This window comes from Haliotis cracherodii, unplaced genomic scaffold (assembly GCF_022045235.1).
Source record: "Haliotis cracherodii isolate W230 unplaced genomic scaffold, xgHalCrac1.p SCAF_9, whole genome shotgun sequence".
Taxonomy (NCBI): Eukaryota; Metazoa; Mollusca; class Gastropoda; order Lepetellida; family Haliotidae; genus Haliotis; species Haliotis cracherodii.
In genome coordinates, this window is record NW_027266343.1 from 46,049,638 (window position 1) to 46,071,737 (window position 22,100).

The window sequence follows — 22,100 nt, forward strand, 5'->3', positions numbered from 1 at the left end:
TAGATTCTAGACAGAGAGGCTAGGCGTAGATGCTAGACGAAGATGTTAGACGGATATGCTAGACGTAGGTGCTAGACGTGGTACTAGACGAATATCCCCATTGATCCCCAATCGGCAAATCTTTGAAGCACATTTGTACAGAATGATCAACATTTTTTCAAAATATCAATGTCATCTAATGAATATACAACGTCAATCCTTTCACCTTTGAATATGTACTACGTGGTTACATATCATCTGCGCTTCGGTTAGATATTTATAATGCTACAATGGATCTATTTCGGGCTTGGGTTTACCCGCAGTGACAGCTATCGATTGCCCATTTGTCGGACCACGACTGTGACAAGGAAGTGTGACTCTCTGTGAGTCTCCCTGGATAGTGCACGGCTCGGATAGGACACGAGACATTCAGGTGCTCGTTGACATATACTGTAAGTAGGTTATGTAGATAATACGCCTCACGCAGTGGGATACAGCCTTACATGCGAGAGAGAGAGAGGAGGTACTGTGTTTACTGTGTTTACTGGATGTAACCGTGATTCACAGTTGTATTTATACACAGGGACTTCGTGTTGATATTATAATCTTTGAGAACTGGCTGGAAGTGTCAGGTACTAGTGACAGGTAGGCAAGTACCGCCTTCAATACCTCAATGATCAATGGTTACCCAACTGAACTTTGTACATTGGTGTAGTCAACTGTCATGGCTGATTTCACTGTTGGAGTCTCGGATTGTGTAATGGTCTTGTTTCAGTCGCCACTGTTTAGAAGCGTGAATGTTGGTTTGTTAATGTGTAGCGATTAAAGTTGAGGGTTGTTTTGATCAAGTCAGTTGGATTGAGATAGGCGTGCTGGGTAACTGTCGAAGGTAATTTTGCCTTTGACAATCACACGTCGCGTCGCTTCAGTTGTAACGAGAAACATATTCCATAGTTTCACATGCAAGGATTACCTTTCACACTGTAGAGGGTGTGGATATCTTATATTGTGTATAGGTTGGTGAGTATCTTAGATTGTAAGATGAGGGTTCGTGTACATATCTTGCATTTATGCGTAGTTTGTGGTATTAGATACGAGATGTAGATGCCAGACGTAGATGAAGGACGTAGAATCAAGACGTAGATGCTGGATATGGATGCTAGACGTAGATGCCAGACATCGAAGGTGGACGTAGATGCTAGACATTGATGCTAGACGTGGACAGGTTGTCGAACATGTAAGGTTTCGTGTGTATATATATGTAGGCGATAAATATATACACACACAAACCCTTACATGTTCGACAACCTACTTACAGTGTAAGATCCACACAATATCCACACAATAAGACTATTCTATCTAAACATTTCTGTAACACCCTGATTCTCTCTTTTTCGTCAAACACATATTGTGCTGTAACATAAGACAAGGTGCATATGATCGGGCGTGTTGACAGCAGCTTTTGATTTATTATATGTTGGGAATATTATTTACACATTTTTCGACACTGTTTTAAACAAAAATTCCTTATTTGACAGAAAACATATCCACCACGATGGCAGAGGCAGCAGATGCGTCAAGCGAAAGTTCTGAAACAGGATCAAAGACAGATAAAGATCCTTCAAAGTTATTCCGCTCAGCTATGTTAAGCTTGGTCGACAAAAAAGAATTATCGCCTGAACAGACAGACAGTGTTTATAATGAGATTAGTGATGACGATGAGGATGATGTTTTTCCTGTCGAGATGCGCCAGCAGTCCGACCCCGAAGAGGAATCCCCGTATATGTCCCTCAAGACATGCATCAAAGACTGCTTTAGGAGGGACATGGGGGAAATGGCGAAGAGCATGAGGATATCCCAGTTTGAGGAAATGATCGCGGGACACACACCACCCCCACTGCCTCCTGCCAGACCTGGTTCAAGGCTAAAGGGTAAGTATTGTATCATGAAACACTGGTTTATTAAAGGGGACCTGATGCAAGGCTAAAGGGTGAGTGTTGTATCATGAAACACTGGTTTATTAAAGGGGACCTGATGCAAGGCTAAGGCGTGAGTGTTGTATCAGAGAACACTGGTTTATTAAAGGAGGCCTAATGCAAGGCTGAAGGGTGAGTGTTGTATCATGAAACACTGGTTTATTAAAGGAAACCTAATGCAAGGCTAAAGGGTGAGTGTTGTATCATGAAAATCTGGTTTATTAAAGGAGACCTGATACAAGGCTAAAGGGTGAGTGTTGTATCATGAAAACCTGGTTTATTAAAGAGACCTAATGCATGGCTGAAGGGTGAGTGTTGTGTCATGAAACACTGGTTTATTAAAGGGGACCTGATGCAAGGCTAAAGGGTGAGTGTTGTACCATGAAACACTGGTTTATTAAAGGAATCCTGATGCAAGGCTCATGGATGAGTGTTGTATCAGAAAACATTGATTTATTAAGGAGACCTAATGAAAGGCTAAAGGGTGAGTGTTGTATCATGAAACACTTGTTTATTAAAGGAGACCTGATGCAAGGCTCAAGGGTGAGTGTTGTATAATAAAACATTGATTTATTAAGGAGACCTAATGAAAGGCTAAAGGATGAGTTTTGTACCATGAAACACTGGTTTATTAAAGGGGATCTGATGCAAGGCTAAAGGGTGAGTGTTGTATCATAAAACACTGGTTTATTAATGGAGACCAAATGCAAGGCTAAAGGGTGAGTGTTGTATCATGAAACACTGGTTTATTAAGGTAGACCTAATAGAAGGCTAAAGGGTGAGTGTTGTGTCGTGAAAATCTGGTTTATTAAAGGAGACCTGATGGAAGGCTAAAGGGTGAGTGTTATATCATGACACACCGGTTTATTAAAGGAGACCTAATGCAAGGCTGAAAGGTGAATGTTGTATCATGAAACACTGGTTTAATAATGGATACCTGATGCAAGGCTAAAGGATGAGTGTAGTATCTTTAAACATGACTAACTGAAGTTACAATTGTTAGCCAGAATATTTTCGTGACTGATGAGTCACAGCTATTTTTAATTATTAAACATTTCTCATTCGTGTACAAACAATAGAGCTTGAATCTCATTGAACTTATGATGTGATATATATTGAGCTTATGCTCCATTTTCAGTTACAAAATGTCGCCAAGAAGTAGCAGAGGTTCCTGACGACTACGAACTAATGAGTATGCTTGTCATGCATAATTTGGACAGCAATAAACTCTCATTCCTGAAACAGTCCGTTGTCTGTAGGAACAGGCTTATAGATATCCTCAAAACATGCCGAGCAGTCATACAGTGGAACAACGCAACATCTGACCGCCTTGTTGCACTGGAAGCCAAAGACGCAACGAGACTGTCATCCGAGCAAGACATACAGGTATGGAGAGAGCAGACTGAGACAGCAATAAAGAAGTTCCTTGACGATATCCTGGTGATGAAGGTTCCAATTTTGCCAAAGACTTGGGGTAAAATACAGGCAACTGATTCCGTGTCCACAATAAAAAATCCCAACCCAGAGGAACTGAGAATTAGGCCTTCTGATGATCTGCCTGGTGTTATCATAGTAGGGTCGCACTCCCTCGTGCCTCAGGTAGTTGACAACATCATGGAACTAGTTCGGGGTGTAGAGCGGGATCTCCCGGACAATGACATGATTCCGGTTTCTCAACAAAAGCAAGTGTTTACAGACCTGAAACCATGGGAGTTAAGGTATTTGCAGATCATCGACTGTCCGGTCTTTCTGGAAACAAAATTCCGAGGTCTTACCGTGCAGATCAGCATAGATGGTGGAAGTGTTACTATAGTTGGTCCAGGAACTGACATTATAAAGACCAGGATTCAAATTGAAGAAACTCTCAAAAAGGTTAAGAGTTTATCTGTCGTGAATGTGCCTAAGATTTTACTGTTCGCATTCACTCGTGTGGAATTCCAAGATTACATTCAGTGTCAACTAGCGACCAAAAATCTGCTTGCGGTGATCGAGGTTCTCTCTGATGAACTGTGGATCCATGCGAGCGATTTGGCGACAGCTTCGACTGTATCCAAAATAGTCACCGAGTCAGTAAAGGTCACCTATCTGAAGAAGGACTTGTTAACAGTGGCTAAGTGGAAGACGCTCATCGAATCCATACACCAGAGAGTGAAAGAACCGTTCATAATAGATAAATTAACCGACGACGAACCTGCCGTTATGGTCTGTGCTGTTGAGGTTCAAGAGATTGTCATGACGATGTTGACAGAAGCCACAGAAAGAAGTAATATCCAGGAAAGGAAAATCACCTTCGAAAGAGGGATATTCCTTGCCCTCCACCGCTGTTGTTCATCCTCCATTGACGCCATCAAGACCAAATACGAAGTGGATGTTTCTTTTGAACATACATCTTTCTTGGTGAAAGTTGTTGGGCCGAGGTCACGACTCAGCCATTCCATAGAAGAACTGAAGTCGTTGAGCGATGAACTTGTAGTGAAGTATTCCAGTTTGGACAAGCCGGGTGCCATGGAGTTCCTTAAGTCCCTGTCAGGGAACTCCATGATGAAAGTAGCTGAAGATGCACATGTCTGTGTAATAGATATTGAGGAAGATACACCTCCTATCGGTAAGTGAACGTGTGATCTGTGAAGATGCTGTTTTAAATAATAATTCGCGGCTGTTCAGCTCAGTGAGTGAATGAGTCGAGTCTTAAATCCATTTACGCTACAGTTGCAATTTTACGGGTGGAGTCACCGAGAATTAGGTTCCGAAATAATGCACATCTTGCGAATCGATTCCGGGTATTCAACTTAATGTTGGAGGAGGTTCCGACGTAATAAGACCTTCTATGTGTATTTTACCTAGGTTGACCCGTTAACACTTTAAAGGTGCTGCTTTTCCAACTAAGGATTGTAATAAGTTCAAAAATAGCATCAGTGGACCGTAGCTTATACGTGATGATTGCTGATGTGATGTGAATTTTTTCCAGGTTCAAGTTTTGATGAGGGAAGAAGAAACATTTTCAAGGCAAAGGTGACAGTCGTAAAAGGAGACATCACCAAACAACTTGTGAGTATGTAACTTGTAACTTAAACACCGTGTTGGTACAAATCAACACCAAGCCACATTATGGATACGAATCTTTTTTTCCATGCTGTACTTCGCAGTTGTAGCTTCAAAATACAATTTGACATTTGCAGGGGAGCGGGTATTCCATTCGTCTAAGGACTCCACGAATATATGTGCAGAGTTGCCACCCTTAGGGCAGTCAAAAAGATATGATCGTCTCTCGAATCCCAGATTCACTCTGTTAATCTTTCAAGGTTTTGAAGCACCGTGCTCGTAGGTTTCACAAATGTCTTAGACTGTCATCACATCGGGCGTTCCTCCCACATCAAGCTGAATTGTTATAACTGAAATACATTTCCAAGCGCCATTATATAAATCTCACACACTCTCGGATATGAAGTGCTTCACTCGAAGTTAGTGCCACCGTGAGTATAGTAGATCCCAATTTCCCCGATGATTGTCTTAAGAGCCGACGGGACTGCAGGACCTGGGTGCCGTTGTACAAACTAACCTTAGCGTTACGCCTGTCGTAATTCTATGTTAAGGTATAGGCGTTACAATCACCTTAGCGCTAAGATCGCTTTGTACACGGGCCCCCTGGAAGATTGTCTGGTGGAATGTGTGCACATTGCACATGCTGTCAATAACGGGATTATGTACCGGCTCACTCACTGGTATATGCTATCTGGGGAACTATTCACCAAGCTCTCAGCGCTAACATTGACGTAAGGCGTCGAAGCGAAAGAAATCTTTGCTAAGTCTATCATGGAAGCTGTCTTTTCATTAAATGTCGTAATGGTGACGATAATAATAATAGAGAAAGGATCGGATCTCTCTTAACAATCCTTCCCAAACAACAGAATTTGCTGTCAAGGACCTTTGTACAAACCACGTCACTGTTGCAGGACACCCTGAATGTGTGTGCTTCATTGTTAAATTTCAGAATTTCCTTCTCACATCTAGCAACAGAATGTTTGTTCCTATATGAGATGTGAGATCCAGCATGATTTACAGGAGGCTTAAGCTTAAAGGATTTCACAACGAAATCCTGAACAAACAACAATAGATTAAACTTGCATGCATTCTGTTTCTTTGGTGTGAGTTTCGATGATGAAATAGGCATCATGATGATCAACTGGCAAACTGTCTTCAAAGATTTGCTTTTCGCTTTAGATGCTCAGAAGACATGGACAAGTAAGTTTATTTTTTGATAATTAAAATTAATATCGCTGCGAATATTTTATCAACTGGCATACTGTCGTGTGTGTGTGTGAGTGTGTGTAACATGTACACAATATGAATGCATATATGGATTTCACACCATGGACTTCCATGTATAATCGATTATGTCACTGAGGAACACGCGATTTATTTATTCCCTGTCACAAAACAGATATCTAACTTGTGTTTAGGTGGATGTAATCGTGATCTCCGTCGGAAAAGACCCCACACTCAGTAAGGGCTCGCTCACCAAGGCCGTATCAGAGGCGGCTGGTGCCGACCTCCAAAAGGAACGTAAGAAGAGGTTCTCCAAGGGCGTAACATACGGGCAACTTGCTGTGACGTCAGGCGGAAAGCTCAGGTGCAAGAGTATATTCCATTGCTGCCTTCCACCCTGGGGCACGGTGATAGAGAATATTAAGGTATGCCGATTTTGGGCCTCTTGTCCAAATTGTTTATTGTAGGAATGTATAGTTGTTTACATCTTACCTTATCCTTAACGTTACCATTGCCTTTTGTGAGTTAACGCGCTGGAGGTATGGAAGTGCTACCCCATGAATCAACATCAAAGCATTCAGGTGTTGATAGTGCACCAGGATACAAGTTATTCAGGTGTGGATAGTGCACCTGGATACAAGTTATTCAGGTGTGGATTGTGCACCTGGATACAAGTTATTCAGGTGTTGATAGTGCACCAGGATACAAGTTATTCAGATGTTGATAGTGCACCTGGATACAAGTTATTCAGGTGTGGATTGTGCACCTGGATACAAGTTATGCAGGTGTTGATAGTGCACCAGGATACAAGTTATTCAGGTGTTGATTGTGCACCAGGATACAAGTTATTCAGGTGTTGATAGTGCACCAGGATACAAGTTATTCAGGTGTGGATTGTGCACCTGGATACAGGTTATTCAGGTGTGGATTGTGCACCAGGATACAAGTTATGCAGGTGTTGATAGTGCACCTGGATACAAGTTATTCAGGTGTTGATAGCGCACCTGGATACAAGTTATTCAGGTGTGGATAGTGCACCAGGATACAAGTTATGCAGGTGTTGACAGTGCACCAGGATACAAGTTATTCAGGTGTGGATAGTGCACCTGGATACAAGTTATTCAGGTGTTGATAGTGCACTTGCATACAAGTTATGCAGATGTTGATAGTGCACCAGGATACAAGTTATTCAGGTGTGGATAGTGCACCTGGATACAAGTTATTCAGGTGTGGATTGTGCACCAGGATACAAGTTATGCAGGTGTTGATAGTGTACCTGGATACAAGTTATTCAGGTGTTGATTGTGCACCTGGATACAGGTTATTCAGGTGTGGATTGTGCACCAGGATACAAGTTATGCAGGTGTTGATAGTGCACGTGGATACAAGTTATTCAGGTGTTGATAGTGCACCTGGATACAAGTTATTCAGGTGTTGATAGTGCACGTGGATACAAGTTATTCAGGTGTTGATAGTGCACCAGGTTACAAGTTATCCAGGTGTGGATAGTGACCAGGATACAAGTTAGTCAGATGTTGATAGTACACCAGGATACAAGTTATTCAGCTGTGGATAGTGCACTTGAGGTGAACTGAATGTTGTGAGATGTGTGAAATAACTGTGATGAGATTAGGTGACATGAGTGAGTGAGTTATTCCAGTTATATCACGGCGTGTCAGCTTAATGTGGGAGGAAAGCCCTAAGTGATGCAGGTCTCAGACGTTTACCACTTCGGTGAAACCCACGAGCACGGGTATGGTGCTGACAAACCTAGAAACATAATCGGAGCGAACCTGGATTCGAACCCACAATCACAGGTTTCTGGCGTGCCCAAGGGACGCAACTCTGCACAGCGAATCGCGGCGCCTTAGGCGACTGGGCCACCCGTGCCCCCTTAGATGACATGAATGTGGTGATATGAGTATAAATGAATGTGGTGAGATGAGGTGAAATAAATGCAGTGAGATAAGGTAAAATGAATGTTATGAGATGAGGTGAAATGAAAGAAGTGAGAGGTGAAATGAATATGGTGAGATGAGGTGAAATGAATGTGGTGAGGTGAGTTAAAATGAATGTGGTGAGATGAGGTGAAATGAATGTAGTGAGATAAGGTTAAATGAATGTAGAGAGATAAGGTGAAATGAATGTGGTGAGATGAGGTGAAATGAATGTGGTGAGATATGGTGAAATGAATGTGGTGAGATGAGGTGAAATAAATGAGATGAAATGAGGTTCAATTAATTTGGTGAGATGAAGTGAAATGAATGTAGTGAGATGAAGGTGAATGAATGTGGTGAGGTGAAGTTCAATGAATGCTGTGGGATGAGGTGAAATGAATTTGATGAGATGTGGTGAAATGAATGTGGTGAGATGAGGTGAAATGAATGTGGTGAGATGAGGTTAGATAAATGAATGTAGTGAGATGAGGTGAAATAAATGTAGTGAGAGGTGAAATGAATGTGGTGAGTTGAGGTGAGTTGAATGTGGCGGGGTGAGGTGAAATGAATGTAATGAACAACATTACACCTGATGTGTTAAACACAGGTAGTTTCTAAATCCGTTTACTACAACAATGTGAGACATGGGTGTAACGCAACATTGAATAGCATTTCAGTAGACATCTTCTTCAAATGTTGTTTTTTCCCTGGCAGGTCTTTCGGGAAACGGTTTTGACGTGCCTTGAGGCGGCCGACGTCTCCAACTACACCAGCATAGCGTTCCCGGCGATGGGTTGCGGGGGACTCGGCTACCCCCCTCACTTTTCTGCAAGAGCTCTGTTCGAGGCCATCTCCTTGTATGAACGGACAACCAAGAGCGGCTTACAGGAAATAAATATCGTCGTGTACGACACAGAGGAAAAGACATACAAGGTACTTGTGTGACATAGCTAGCTAGATGTGTTTGGAGACACTGTAGTTGGTGGTGGAACATTTAGTGAAACATTTGTAGAGGGGTACAGTACTGTAGAAACGCTGCTTTGAAAACTTAATAGAGCTCATATTTTAAAGAAGGATGAAAGCCCATGGTGACATGATTATATCCTGCGGGTAGTTTTGATTTACCCAAACTACAGATAAGAATATAGCTGGAACTGGTAATAGGGGCAATCCAACAGCTAGTTAATTCCTCGAATGCCATTGCATCTAGTAGAGGATAGGTTATACAATTAAAGTTTGTTGTTAGTTATTGTCCCTGATAATAACGACAAACGCGTTTTTTGTTAATTAAATGTGTACTTGTTTCAGATATTCGAGAATGAAAGAAACAACAGACTTCTTGGAACAGACGTGCCAACGAAGGGTATGCCCCTGAGATCGAAATGACTGTCTTCTTTCGTCAAACAATATCCTAACTTTCCTCGAGTTCAAATTCACATACACATATATGACGTATTACGTCTCCCTTTGTTGTCACCAACTGATACGTTATTGGCATTTGACGACACAAATACTGCTTTTGTGCCTCGCCTATGATTAAGTGAAAGTTTTAACATATTGCTGTTCGCATGGAGAGGGTTATTTAAAAGCTACCGGTCAAAAGAACCTAAACACCCATGTTTGAGTGGTGGCAAAAAATGATGCAAACAAGAAATAGTTATTCGATGGTGATGTATTGGTTATTATACAGCCGTAGTTATGTTTTTGGATCTATTTTGGGGACAGTTTTCAGCCTAGTAACGTTTTGATAACACTTGTAATGTTGTGGTCAAATCCAGTTTTCATGTGTATTCTGTTGTGTCCGACAGTTTATGTATATAATCCCGTTCCTAGCATCATATTGGAGACCTATATAGATGTGTCCATATCCATATAGATGTCGGGGAAGGAGGTGGCACGGGTGTCGAGATAACAGTCAAAGTCGGCGAGTTGTCGGAAACCACGGTAGGTCGTATCTGTTTATCTGACACAGTAAATCAGTATTTTGTCACTGTAGAATCTGCCATCTGTGCAACCTTAATAAGACTGAAGACGAGTTCCATTTTATTCTTGAAGTTGTAATCTCTGTAGCGCTAAGAGACTTACGAGACTATTACAAGTATATTGTACATCGAAATATTTTAATTTAAGATTTTGTTAAGAAATATAAACGACATAACCCTTTCCATATTCATAAGAAATATCTGTCAAAACCAGGGTCGACGATTCCAACTAGACAATGAGCATGTGTTTATGAATCACTGTCAAATAGTGATGATATCAGGTGTTAAATAATGCAATACACTACTTTTACAGATGAGTCAATTTTACACTGACAAAACCCAAACTCATTTCGTTGTGATAGGATTCGACCGCTCAAATAAAGATGTGCACATATGTATCATGTAATAGAGGCCTGTGTGGGAATAAATATGTTATCTTGGCGTCCATGTGTCAAGTGGATTATCCTGACGTCCTTGTGAGAGAAATAGATTTTTATCTTGTATACCAACTTAGTGTTGTTTTCCCGTGGTACAGGCAGATGTGATAGTGAACACCACCAACAAGAATCTGAGACTCAATCAGGGAGCGGTTTCTATGGCGATATCTAAAGAAGGTGGCTGGACCATACAGAACGAGTGTAATACCCACTACCGTAAGGGCATCAACTTCGGCGATGTCGCGGAGACAGGGGGAGGTAATCTGCGCTGCAAGAAAGTGTACCATTGCTGCCTCCCAAAGTGGCCTGATTCAGCCGACTCTTTACAGGTAGGCCCTCGGCATTGCCATTAGTTAGTGTTCTGATGGCTTGCGTTTTCAGTTTACACATTCTAGGAACATATAGCGTGTGTTATGCACGTCATATTTCATTTTCATATTCAATATTTTTACGACCTTCTTACAATGTATACGCTGACGAATCTGTTTTCAGATTCGGACTGTGTCATCTTATGAGAACACAATAAAAACAAATTACTCTTTTTTTCCTTGTCACCATTGTCACCAATAACCATGCACATTTCCATATGTTCAGCTCTTAAAGTGATAATCAGTATCATTTCCCATTATTTATATAAAGGTATGACTGACCTTCCGATCCATTTTAATATGGGCTAAGCGCACGAAACACGCCAACATAGACCGTTACTCATAGCGAGAAAGTAGGCTGTTGTGAACCCAAACTAAATATTGATGACTGACTCACCTTCCGCTCCTTTTATAACAAAGAATCTACGCATAAATACACTAATATAAAGTGTTACCCACATTAGGAATATGATGGTTGCTTTTAACCTCTGAATTTAGCTTTTGAAGAAGACTTTGGACACGTGTTTGCAACGCGCCCCTTCCAGAGGCTATGAGACCATCGCCTTCCCAGCCCTCGGAACTGGGATATTGCAATACCCGCCGGAGACAGTTGCCAAGGTGTTCAAGGAGAGAGTAGCCACTTTCTCCCAAGAGAACCCCCTGACTTGCCTGAGGGAGGTGATCATCGTCTTATACCACAAGGATGACAAAACTACAAAGGTTTGTGTTTGTAACACTTTAATAGATAATATATACTGTCGAACCTCGTCAAATCGAAGTACTTGGGACCATTATTTTCATAATTCGTAGTTCGAGATACGTGGAGTGGTGACCATAAACTTACATTGTCAGAATTAATATCGAATTATCCGTAGTTCGAGACACCAAAGTAGACACAATTTATGGATAACAACTTCTTTGATTACTGTTGTTATCCATACATTGTGTCTACTTTGTCATCTGTCAACTTTTAAGTAATGTCTATCAACCAATTCAGTTAGAGACAAGCGGTGTTCTGGTAGTAATTTGTATTAGTAATACAGATCCTCAAAGAGAATAGCGTTACTTAAAGCGATATAGAACAAAGATGAACATGGTTCAATATAAATCTCAGGACATATATTTATCAATTCTTGACCATTCATGAGGACAATAGCTTATTTCATAGACCCAACGAACTGATCCTGACCGAGACTAGTGGTCGAGTTCAGTATCAGTTTTTGGGGGTCCATAAAATATGATGTTGTCCAAAAGGCGGTGACTTATTTTTTATTACATAATACCTTGTGGATCCTTCTTCACAACAAGATTTTCGTTACTCTCTCCCTGATGGCCTGAACATATTTATTCCCTTTCGGGCCCGTGAAGACCCGGGGTAGAATAGATATTCAGGAAACCCATGCCGGCCGTAAACGGCGACTACGCTTGTCGTAAGAGGCGACTAACGGGATCGGTTGGTCATGCTCGCTGACTTGGTTGATGCATGTCATCGTATCACAATTGCGCGGATCGATGTTCATGATGTCTAACACTGGATTGACACAGACTCGATTATTTACAGACCGCTGTCATATAGCCGGAATAGTGCCGAGTGCCGCGTTAAACAACAAACAAAGAAACAAACAAACAAATCTACTCTAACGAAACATGTAATCTCGTATGTATGTTGGATGTGCACAGTGAATAGCAAGAAATAGTTATAAATAGTAACAACATCTGAAACCTACACCGACACCAGACCCGTGAAGATTTCGGGATAGTATAGGTCTTCAGCAACCCATTCTTGCCATAAAAGGTCACTATGCTTGTCGTAAAAGGCGACTATGCTTGTCGTAAAAGGCGACTAACGGGATCGGGTGGTCAGGCTCGCTAACTTGGTTGATGCATGTCATCGATCCCAATTCCGCGGATCGATGCTCATGATGTTAATCACTGGATTGTCTGGTCCAGACTCGATTATTTACAGACTGCCGTCATATACCTGCAATATTGCTGAGTGCGGCGTTAAACAACAAACCAACCAACCAACCAACACCGACACCACTGCTATGCATAGTGAACTTTATGTTCGACGTTTCTTTTACAGGCGTTCAGTAAAACGTTTGACAGCGACCCGACCATGATCAGAGAACCAACGACCCCTGATAAGACGAAGAGTGAAGGTGCCACGTCAGCAAAACCTAACATGCGGTTATCTTTAAGCTACAACTACTAAATATGCCATATGAATATTATTCCATCTGCAATTTCATTGTACCCACCTTGTTTAATATAGCTTTTCATCTCTAGTGTCAGTACGAGCGTTACTTTTGAAATGTTGACAGAAATGGATCAGGTTGATGTGACAGACTGTTTATTGCAGAGTTTCGGATGGGCCCCCTCAAGGTTGAAGTGAAAGTAGGAACGCTTCACAAGGAAAAAGTGAATACTATCGTTGTACCAACTGATAACAAATTGTCACTCAAAGGCAAGTATTGTATTTTTATGCCGCTTTTAACATCATTCCAGCAGTTATTGGATTTGGAGAACTAATAACAGATTTCTTTGAATAATCTCTTGATAACATTCTGCCGTATTTGGAAATATTATTTGATACAATAATGGATACCTCTTACTAGCGACTGTGCTTATAAATGCAGAATATCATTCATCACAATTTAGATGCAGCTCACACACGGGTTAATGGTTGGAGTTGGCAGGCACACGAAAAATACAAACAAAATTCACCCACCACCGATTCAAATGGTTGTCAAAGACCCTTCAGTGGATGTCGAATTTATAGTCAATTTCATTTATATATTTTCACAATTACATTTTGCCGTTTTCATCACGCAATTAAATTTGATTTCAGGTCTGGTGGGACTTCTGAAGTCAGTGTATGGCCCCGATTGTATGGTAGGAAGCGAACGTAAGCTATTATAGCTAAAGTTAATCCATATGACATATGTATGATGTGAACTAAATTTTGTACAATGTATTTGTATCATACAAAACTGGCTCTCACAGAAGATATCGCTTGGGTGAGATCAAGTACACTTTAGACACTGCTTATTACTGTTTACGGGGGCACGGATGGCCCAGTCGTCTAAGGCACCGCGATTCGCTGTGCAGAGTTGCGTCCCTTGGGCAAGCCAGAAACCTATGATTGTGGGTTCGAATCCCGGGTCGCCCCGATTATGTTTGTCAGAACCATACCCGCGTTCGTGGGTTTCACCGAAGTGGTAAACGTCTGAGACCTGTATCGCTTCGGGCTTTCCTCCCACATTAAGCTGTCACGCCGTGATATGACTGGAATACTGTTACAAGCGGCGTTAAACCCAACTCACTCACTCACTATTACTGTTTACAAACTGAAAAAGTTGGATGAATGATGTTTGATGATAAATAAAATCTCACCCTCGTGTCTTTGGGTATCAAATATATCAACACATCAAAAGTGGAAAAACTTCAACTTTTATCAACTCGTGTTGATATATTTAATATCCAAAGAATCTCGGGTGATATTCTCTTTGTACGATGCATCTTCCAAAATTCACACACACTGAAGTCATTGACACACAGTAAAGTCCAGAAACCTTGCTCCGGGATATTACTTTAGCAGTATTCTTAAGTTCGACACCTTTGGAAATTCCTGATTAGAGTCGTCCCAAGCAAAACAGCATTTGTGTAGTTGGTGGCGGAGATCGCTGTTGGCAATATCTTTGGTTTGTCTGGCCAGACTCCATTATTACTAACGCCGTGATGTATCTAGAATACTGTTAAAAGCGGCGTTAAATCCAACTCTCTCACTCCATTATTACTGGCCCCCGTCACAGGTCATAAATCAGGGGAAGTTAAGCGTCACTAATGGGTGACCGCTTTTCGGCAGCTTGGCTCCTCAGAGTTTGGGGGGCACCGGTCCTGCCACACAGAAACACGTGTAACACATGTTGCGTCTCCATGGGCAAGTGACTATGTTCGAAATGTGCCTCTGTTACCCCAGGAGTGAATGGATAGGATGAGATTGCAATGTGATTGTTAACTTTCTAGCGCCTGGGGGCTGAGAATGATTCTTGAGAGCACATTGATCCAGTGACCTGCGCAATAAAAATAAAGTATTATTATCAATGGCACACTGCCACGTCCCAATTATTCGTAAATTAGGAAAAGAGTTCATCTGTAGATTGACACTGCAAACGGCATCGTCAGGAATAAATTGATTTGGAAAACAATAAGTGACATTCTCGGTTTCACGTTATCTCCACCTTTAAAACAAACAAATTGTGAGAACACACGAAAGCGATGAATTGGCCACATTCTCACGTTCTCTTGTTTTGGGACCTAGAACGTTTTCTCGGAAGTTCTCTTTCAGTATTTCATAAAATAAGTGTACAACAGTTTATCAACATTTTGTAATCCAGGAGCAAACATCACAAAATCCGGGGCTGTCATCGTTCCTGCTCAAAATATGCCCTGCACGAATATCCTGTTAGTGTCCACGGAATACTTCAAGAACAATGTTGAGGAAGCAATAAAGAAGTGTTTCAAGAAGGCGGACAAGAAGAAGATTATGTCACTCGCAATAGGCCACCTTATTCCAGGTAACACGTGTAGTCCAACATATACAGTAAACTACGGTTATAACGAACTCAAAGGGACTACTAATTTTAGTTCGTTATAACCGTAGTTCGTTATAAGTACATACACAGCATGACTACAGCAAGTAGTCGGGACCAAAAAGTCAGTTCGTTATATCCGTCAGTTCGTTATAAGCGTGTTCGTTATAACCGTAGTTTACTGTATTGGAATAATTGAGTTCACGGCCACATCTACATGTATTTATTTATGCGTAATACGTCCCTCCCTCTCCCCAACACACACACTTACGTATGCACGCACACGCACACGCACACGCACACGCACACACGCATGCATGCTAAGAGACGACTTACTGGATCGGACGATCAGGCTCGGTCACTTCGTTGAATACCTGTCATCGTAATCCGGTGGGGATCATTGCTTCGAATATCAATCACTGGATTATCGGGTCCAGACTTGTTTGAACCACAATACTGAGTGCGTCGTAAAACAAAAAACTTACAAACAGGCATATACGCACACATACACACACACACACACACACACACACACACACACACACACACATTTAACAGTTGCTTATGATTGTATTATTTTAAGTTAAAGCTTACATTATTGATAACTGAAGTGACCAAATTGTATTGTAGAATTGTATTTTGAAATGAATTAAAATTGTATCTTTGAAATTGTGAAAGATATATCTTAGAATCATTGAAGACGATAGCTTTGGCAAAGAGGGTCTGGTTATGGCAAAATATGCTTCTTTTTCACCCATGCTAGTTGTTTAGAAAAATTTTAATGAATCCATGTTTTAGTATGTGTATTTTAAAGAATTATAATCAGGAACGTTTCTTACAGAAAATGACGCTGACGCAGAGATATTCGCCACAGGCATGGAGAGAGCCATCAATCATTACAAGAGGAACCTGAAATACCTTATTGATGTTCGAGTTATCCTCAACAACGCAGAACAAATGTCCACGTGCGTTTTCATGTTCAGACAGAAAGTAGGCCGATCAGCTATGAGGAAGTCCTTTCTGCTCCCCCAGGAAGATGGATTGCCTTCACGTAAGTAGTGGACCCGTGAAGATCCGGGGTAGAATAGGTTTCAGCAATCAATGCGTGCCATAAAGGGCGACTATGCTTCTCGTAAGAGATGACTAACGGGATCGGGTGGTCAGACTCGGTGAATTGGTTGATGCATATCATTATATCCCAATTTGCGTGCATCGATGCTCATGATGCCAATCACTGGATTGTTGAGTAGCGTTGTTAAACATTTGTTAGTCATCCAGGTTCGATTTCCCAAGGGGTGTACTGTCTGAAGCCATTCGTGTTGTCCAGCTCCGTGTATTGCTCCGTTTGCTGTTTAATGCTGCACTTAGCAATATTGCAGCAGTTTGTCGACGGCCTGTAAGTAATCTAATCTGAACCAGACAATGCAGTGATTGACATCATGAGCATCGTACTGCCCAATTGGGATAAGTTGACTTCCATGGACCATGTCAGCGAGGCTGACCACCCGATCCCTTTAGTCGCCTCAAACGACAAGCATGTCTCACTCAGTGTATGTGAACCCAATCTAATATAATATACACTAGGCACGATTACATACAGTTGTATCAATAAGGGCTATTTTCTGTAACATACTGTGAAGACATTTGACACACTTAGGCGTCTGTTTTCTGACGTAACAATTGCTGACGCTTTGTCGAGCCTTTTCAAAAAGGCTAATGATCAGAAATGACATCAACAGAACTCGAAACCGAATTTACTTCCGAACAAAACTTATTGTTTATGAAAAGTAATCATTACAATGTGTTCTTTATATACCCAACGTGATGATGATTTGTTAAGCTGTGTATTCTAATAATTCGTTTCCTTGTTTTTTCTCCTGTATGTTTGTGCTTGAGAATTCGTTTGTTTGATGATTCTTGATTTTGTTTCTAGCCACCAAACCACAAGCATACCGAAGCAAGTCTAAGATCTTGGATGATCATCACCTGCCTTCACTACCGCGACTGCGCATGTTGGCCACGAGCAAAGAGCACCTGGATGACTGCAGTGAGACGGTCTCAACCATCTTGCACGATAATTTAGAAACAGAAATACTGACTGATCCGGCACTAGAAACGCTTTCAGATGATAAGGTGAGCCTCGGTGTAGGACCTCGTTGTGTTTGGGCTACAGTACCTAACACGTCTAATACTTATACCAGTTCGCCTTGTTTATATTTCTGGGTATGTCAGGGCCATGTTCCGACGCATGGGTTTCATCAAATTGGTAAAAGTCTGAGACATGCATAACTTTCGTCCCACATAAAGCTGACACGCCGTGATATCACTGGAATACTGTTAAAAGGGTCTAAACACACTCACTCACTGTAACTATGGGTACGAATCCTAGTTTCGCCACGATGTTTTTTTACGCATCATACCATTGCTTACTGGGTTTGCCAAAAAATGGATAATATGTAAGGAATTGCTTTTAGGTTTCACAAGTGACCTCTCTCTGCACGGATCTGCACGTGATGGCACAGGTAGACAGAAGCAATGGGATGGTGTCCTTCCATGGGTCCAAAGAAGACGTCACGGCAGCGTACAGGAAGACCCAGGACGTCCTCCGTGATGTAAATACGATGCATCAAACACGGGAACGAGCCGTAGCGGTTCAAACCGGAGTCCAGTGGTACTACGTCCCTCCCGAGGGGGAGCCCAAGGCCTTCCCACCAGTGAGCAACATGTTGCTGGAGCAGGCCTACAGGGAAGGTCTCACCTCGGTCACCTTCAGAGGCCCGGGGGGTCCGGTCAGGGCTGACTTCCTTACAAATCGGTTCCACATGTCACCTACAGAGTCAATGAAGATGTCTCGGGTGGATAAGCGAGGTGGGATTTACTGATGTTTTTTACACTTTACGAAAAGTATGATTTGTCTACATCGGATGTACATAGGTTAATTCATAAGTGCATTGGTTTCTAGACATTGGAGCATATCTGAAACAATGTATCTATTCCGCCTCCTCGTCCTAAACATACATATCAATTTATCCGTGTTGTGATTCTGTATAAACTGCCGAGAAAAAACAGTATATGTTTGATAGTGGCTAAAAAACTCCTTCATCAGGTGAATGAATGCTATGAGCCGGAGAACATAATACTCAATGTCAATGGGCCATAGCATTCTTTCTCCTGATGAAGGAGTAAGCATATACTCCGAAAGAAGTTGACATCAATACATTTTCTTCCCTACCCATAATGATTATTTCTTGCAGCTGGGTAGAATGATCCCGGTGGACCCAAGTAGCGGACAGATCTCTCATGTGGGCAACTGGCAGCTCTGAGTTATTGGTGACTCCCCTCGTCAGTATTATCCTAGATTGAAATGAACATATAGAAAGTTATCTGTAAAGGTTGAAAATGGCTTGGCTGTGCTCAATGGGATCTTTGTCAGAGTATCCTGGATGAAAGGGCTCCGTTATTTGTCAATCTTTTATTAAACGGAACATTCTTACATTCCTAGATTTCAAATTTGCGATATGGGTCACTTGTTGAAAAAATGATTATGTGTTATATTTGGTACTTTCTTAATACAGTACAATTTCTTGTGTATCTTTGGGTGGAGTCCATCCGGGATTCGAACCCACACCCGTAATCACCCTACTTAATCACCATTCTCAGTGGCTCAGTGGGTAAGGTCGCTGAGTTTGTATGCTGGAGATTAGGTGCCTCACCCTGAGAGTGTGGGTTCGAATCCCGGATAGAACTCCACCTAAACATATACAAAAAAATCAAATAAGTACCAGACTTTGTTCTTCACGTTGAAAGTGTCATCTCATGATTGTCATCACCCCACTATTGCTTTTACGTTCATGTACCTTATTTTCGTTCGGTATTTAATCAATGTACGTCAGCTCGACGGTTTCGTGAATTATTATTGTTTGTTAGCTGTATTTGTTCTAACCAGACTTGACTGATGATTAACATATGCATTATAGGACACTCATATGTTTTGTACTTGAAGTGTGTTTTGATCAGATCCACCAATAATGATAAATGCGTGCTCATATCAATAAATACGTAATTTCAATATGCGATCAAAGTTTTAATGATGGTAACCAGGAACCAGGTATGTTAAATATGTGAATCTGATATATTACACATTAGATATAAATCCCCCAAAAGGACTGGAATAATATTTGGCGACAATCAAACTAAGTCCCGGCAAAGAAACTATTAAATTATTTAATAGACGAATTGACTTTGAAATACGAAATACCCAAAAAGTCATATAATATGTTAAAACACTTAGATGAATGTGATAGGAGAAATTTGGTAACAAATATTACATAATCTTTATGTTTAATAGGGCTTGGAGAAGTCAGGGTCTCCCAATGAGTTGAATAGTGATTATTCAATAAGTATGAATAAACTTTAGTTAGATTAAGATGTATTTCTATTCAAGATTGGTAAGTAAAATTAAGAGAAAGTACATGATTCGATAGTTACAGTAAAAACAAATTTTCATATAATGCTCAACCATATGTGTATTGCAAAAAATATTCAATGCATAGACGATACTTAGCTCTCTAAAGAACTGGAGATGCAAAAATCTACATCAATATTGGAAGATGGAACAATGTTGAAAAATGTAAAAGAATCTGTCAGAATTGTATTTTAAATGATTTGGAGGATGAATTCCAGATAATAATGAAATGCCCATGTTTCAATCATTTGAAAAACCTTTTTTGTACCAAAGAAATATTTAAGCAAATTCACACACAAAATGTTTTGTAAATTTAATTAATGATTATGATCCAGCTATATTAGTAAACTTTTGTAAAGCTTCACTTATATATATATATATATATATATATATATATATATATATATATATATATATATATATATATATAAACTATGACGTCACAATACCAAGGTGACAATGGACAAATAGCTTGCGCCTTTACATTTAACTTAGGCGCGTATTTATGAATGAAATGTTGCTCTTATTGAAACAATGTAGGTTCATGGTCAAAATATAGCGGGAAAAACTAAACAGTTGCCGTTTCCACATGCTTCTAAATGTTCACTGAGTGGAATCGTGCGGTTGTGTGGCTGCTTTATTTGTGAGCGGTGAAGATTCATTCTTCTTTTTAATTTAAGTCTGTCCGATATACTTTTCATTGCATCCACTACAATTAATCAAGTAAATAACATTTCTAGTATCACAAGTCATATTTTGTTTTACAGTAAATTTAGTGTCTTTGGTAATTTGGACTGAACAGCCTTCAATTATATTGCTGCAAGTTAGGCAACGTTTGTCACCGCACTTAGAAACCTGTGGAGTGATGGCAACAGAATCAAATTTAGAACTTGTCAAACTCTTTCTAAGATTTTTGGGTTGTCTTTGGCTGTTGATAATTTTTCATTTGCTTAATATCTTCTCAATTTTAATACTTTGATTCAAAATAGGCAGGTATCGTTGAGCCATGGATAATGTTTTTTCATGATTAGGGTTGAAGGTAGATACTAGAGTTAAATTATTCCCCATATTGTTTTCTTCAGACTTTTCTCTCAGTTTTAGTTGCTTAATACTTAGCGCCTTCTGTATGCTATCTTCAATTAGCTTTGCGGGATAATTTTGATGCAGTAGGAAACTCTTAAGTTCAGCGAGTAGTTTTAACATCATTCCCGGAAACAATGGTACAAATACGTCTTGCGAGACGGTAAGGGATATTTCGTTTTGTATGATACGGGTGACATGATCAAAATCCAAATATTGGTGCGTATCATATATATATATATATATATATATTAAACCGCCATCACCCTTGATGTATAATTTGTATTTTTTTGTATACTTTGTATATGGGCCTGAGGCCTCAAGTACAAATAAAGATTGATTGATTTGGTGCTATGTCGTCAATTATTTTCAGTGTGAACGATATAAATAGTAATGATACCAGGTGATCACGAAAAGGAGAACGTATCTAGCCCCACCGGTGGCACCCGTCACAAACACATGCAAAGGGAAGTCAATTGTTCACCTGAAAAACATTGAGACAGTCTGTCATGTTTTCACTGTATGTCTCCTGATGATGAACATATCTTGCCAATATATATTCAATGTTTTGGCAGTTGTGACCCACAGGAAGTGTCAAATTGTAAAGTAACGGAAACTACTGAACTACTTTTTTACATTTGCGAGGTTTAAACTTGTTCAGGGGCGGTCGGGTAGCCTAATGGTCAAAGCGTTCTCTCGTCACGCCGCAACCCGGGTTCGTGCGTACAATGTGTGAAGCCCATTTCTGTTGTCGCCCCCGTGATATTGTTGTAATATTGCTTAACGCGCCTTAAAAAAAACATACTCACTCACTTGAAATTGATCAAACGTATGAGCGAAAAGGCTCATTTTTCTAATCACGTATTGATAATACTGACGCGTCCCAAAAACCCTCCAAATCATCCTTTTTTGACATATTATGTTGGTGATGTTATCGGTTCAGTATATGCAAATGAGGAAAGTCTGATATACAGTCATATGATTTCTAAAGGATTTCCTTATTTCTTAATTCATG

General features: G+C 40.6%; 1 protein-coding gene across 4 annotated transcripts; it reads left to right on the top strand.

Annotated features, from left to right (window-relative positions):
- The first annotated feature begins 345 nt into the window (after nucleotides 1-345).
- Nucleotides 346-21,304, top strand: LOC139452390 (uncharacterized). Of its 4 annotated transcripts, none has more exons than XM_071233858.1 (18): nucleotides 346-431; nucleotides 1,518-1,910; nucleotides 3,094-4,560; nucleotides 4,924-5,003; nucleotides 6,416-6,646; nucleotides 8,873-9,091; nucleotides 9,467-9,521; nucleotides 10,035-10,102; nucleotides 10,676-10,906; nucleotides 11,444-11,665; nucleotides 13,032-13,107; nucleotides 13,308-13,412; nucleotides 13,797-13,853; nucleotides 15,346-15,525; nucleotides 16,382-16,591; nucleotides 17,474-17,673; nucleotides 18,015-18,408; nucleotides 18,795-21,304. In XM_071233858.1, exons 2-18 carry the CDS (start codon nucleotides 1,535-1,537, stop codon nucleotides 18,800-18,802), a joined length of 4,179 nt encoding a protein of 1,392 aa, XP_071089959.1. In that variant the 5' UTR covers nucleotides 346-431; nucleotides 1,518-1,534; the 3' UTR covers nucleotides 18,803-21,304. The 4 variants fall into 4 exon arrangements, with proteins under 4 accessions (XP_071089959.1, XP_071089960.1, XP_071089957.1 ...); XM_071233859.1 differs by lacking the exon at nucleotides 346-431 and adding an exon at nucleotides 451-502; XM_071233856.1 differs by lacking the exon at nucleotides 346-431 and adding an exon at nucleotides 476-624.
- The last annotated feature ends 796 nt before the right edge of the window (nucleotides 21,305-22,100 follow it).

Coding starts and splice junctions, on each gene's coding strand:
- LOC139452390 (XM_071233858.1), top strand. CDS start 1,535: ATGGCAGAGGCAGCAGATGCGTCAAGCGAAAGTTCTGAAACAGGATCA. Junction 5,004..6,415: donor GAGACATCACCAAACAACTT/GTGAGTATGTAA, acceptor ACTTGTGTTTAG/GTGGATGTAATCGTGATCTC. Junction 16,592..17,473: donor GGAAGATGGATTGCCTTCAC/GTAAGTAGTGGA, acceptor TTTTGTTTCTAG/CCACCAAACCACAAGCATAC.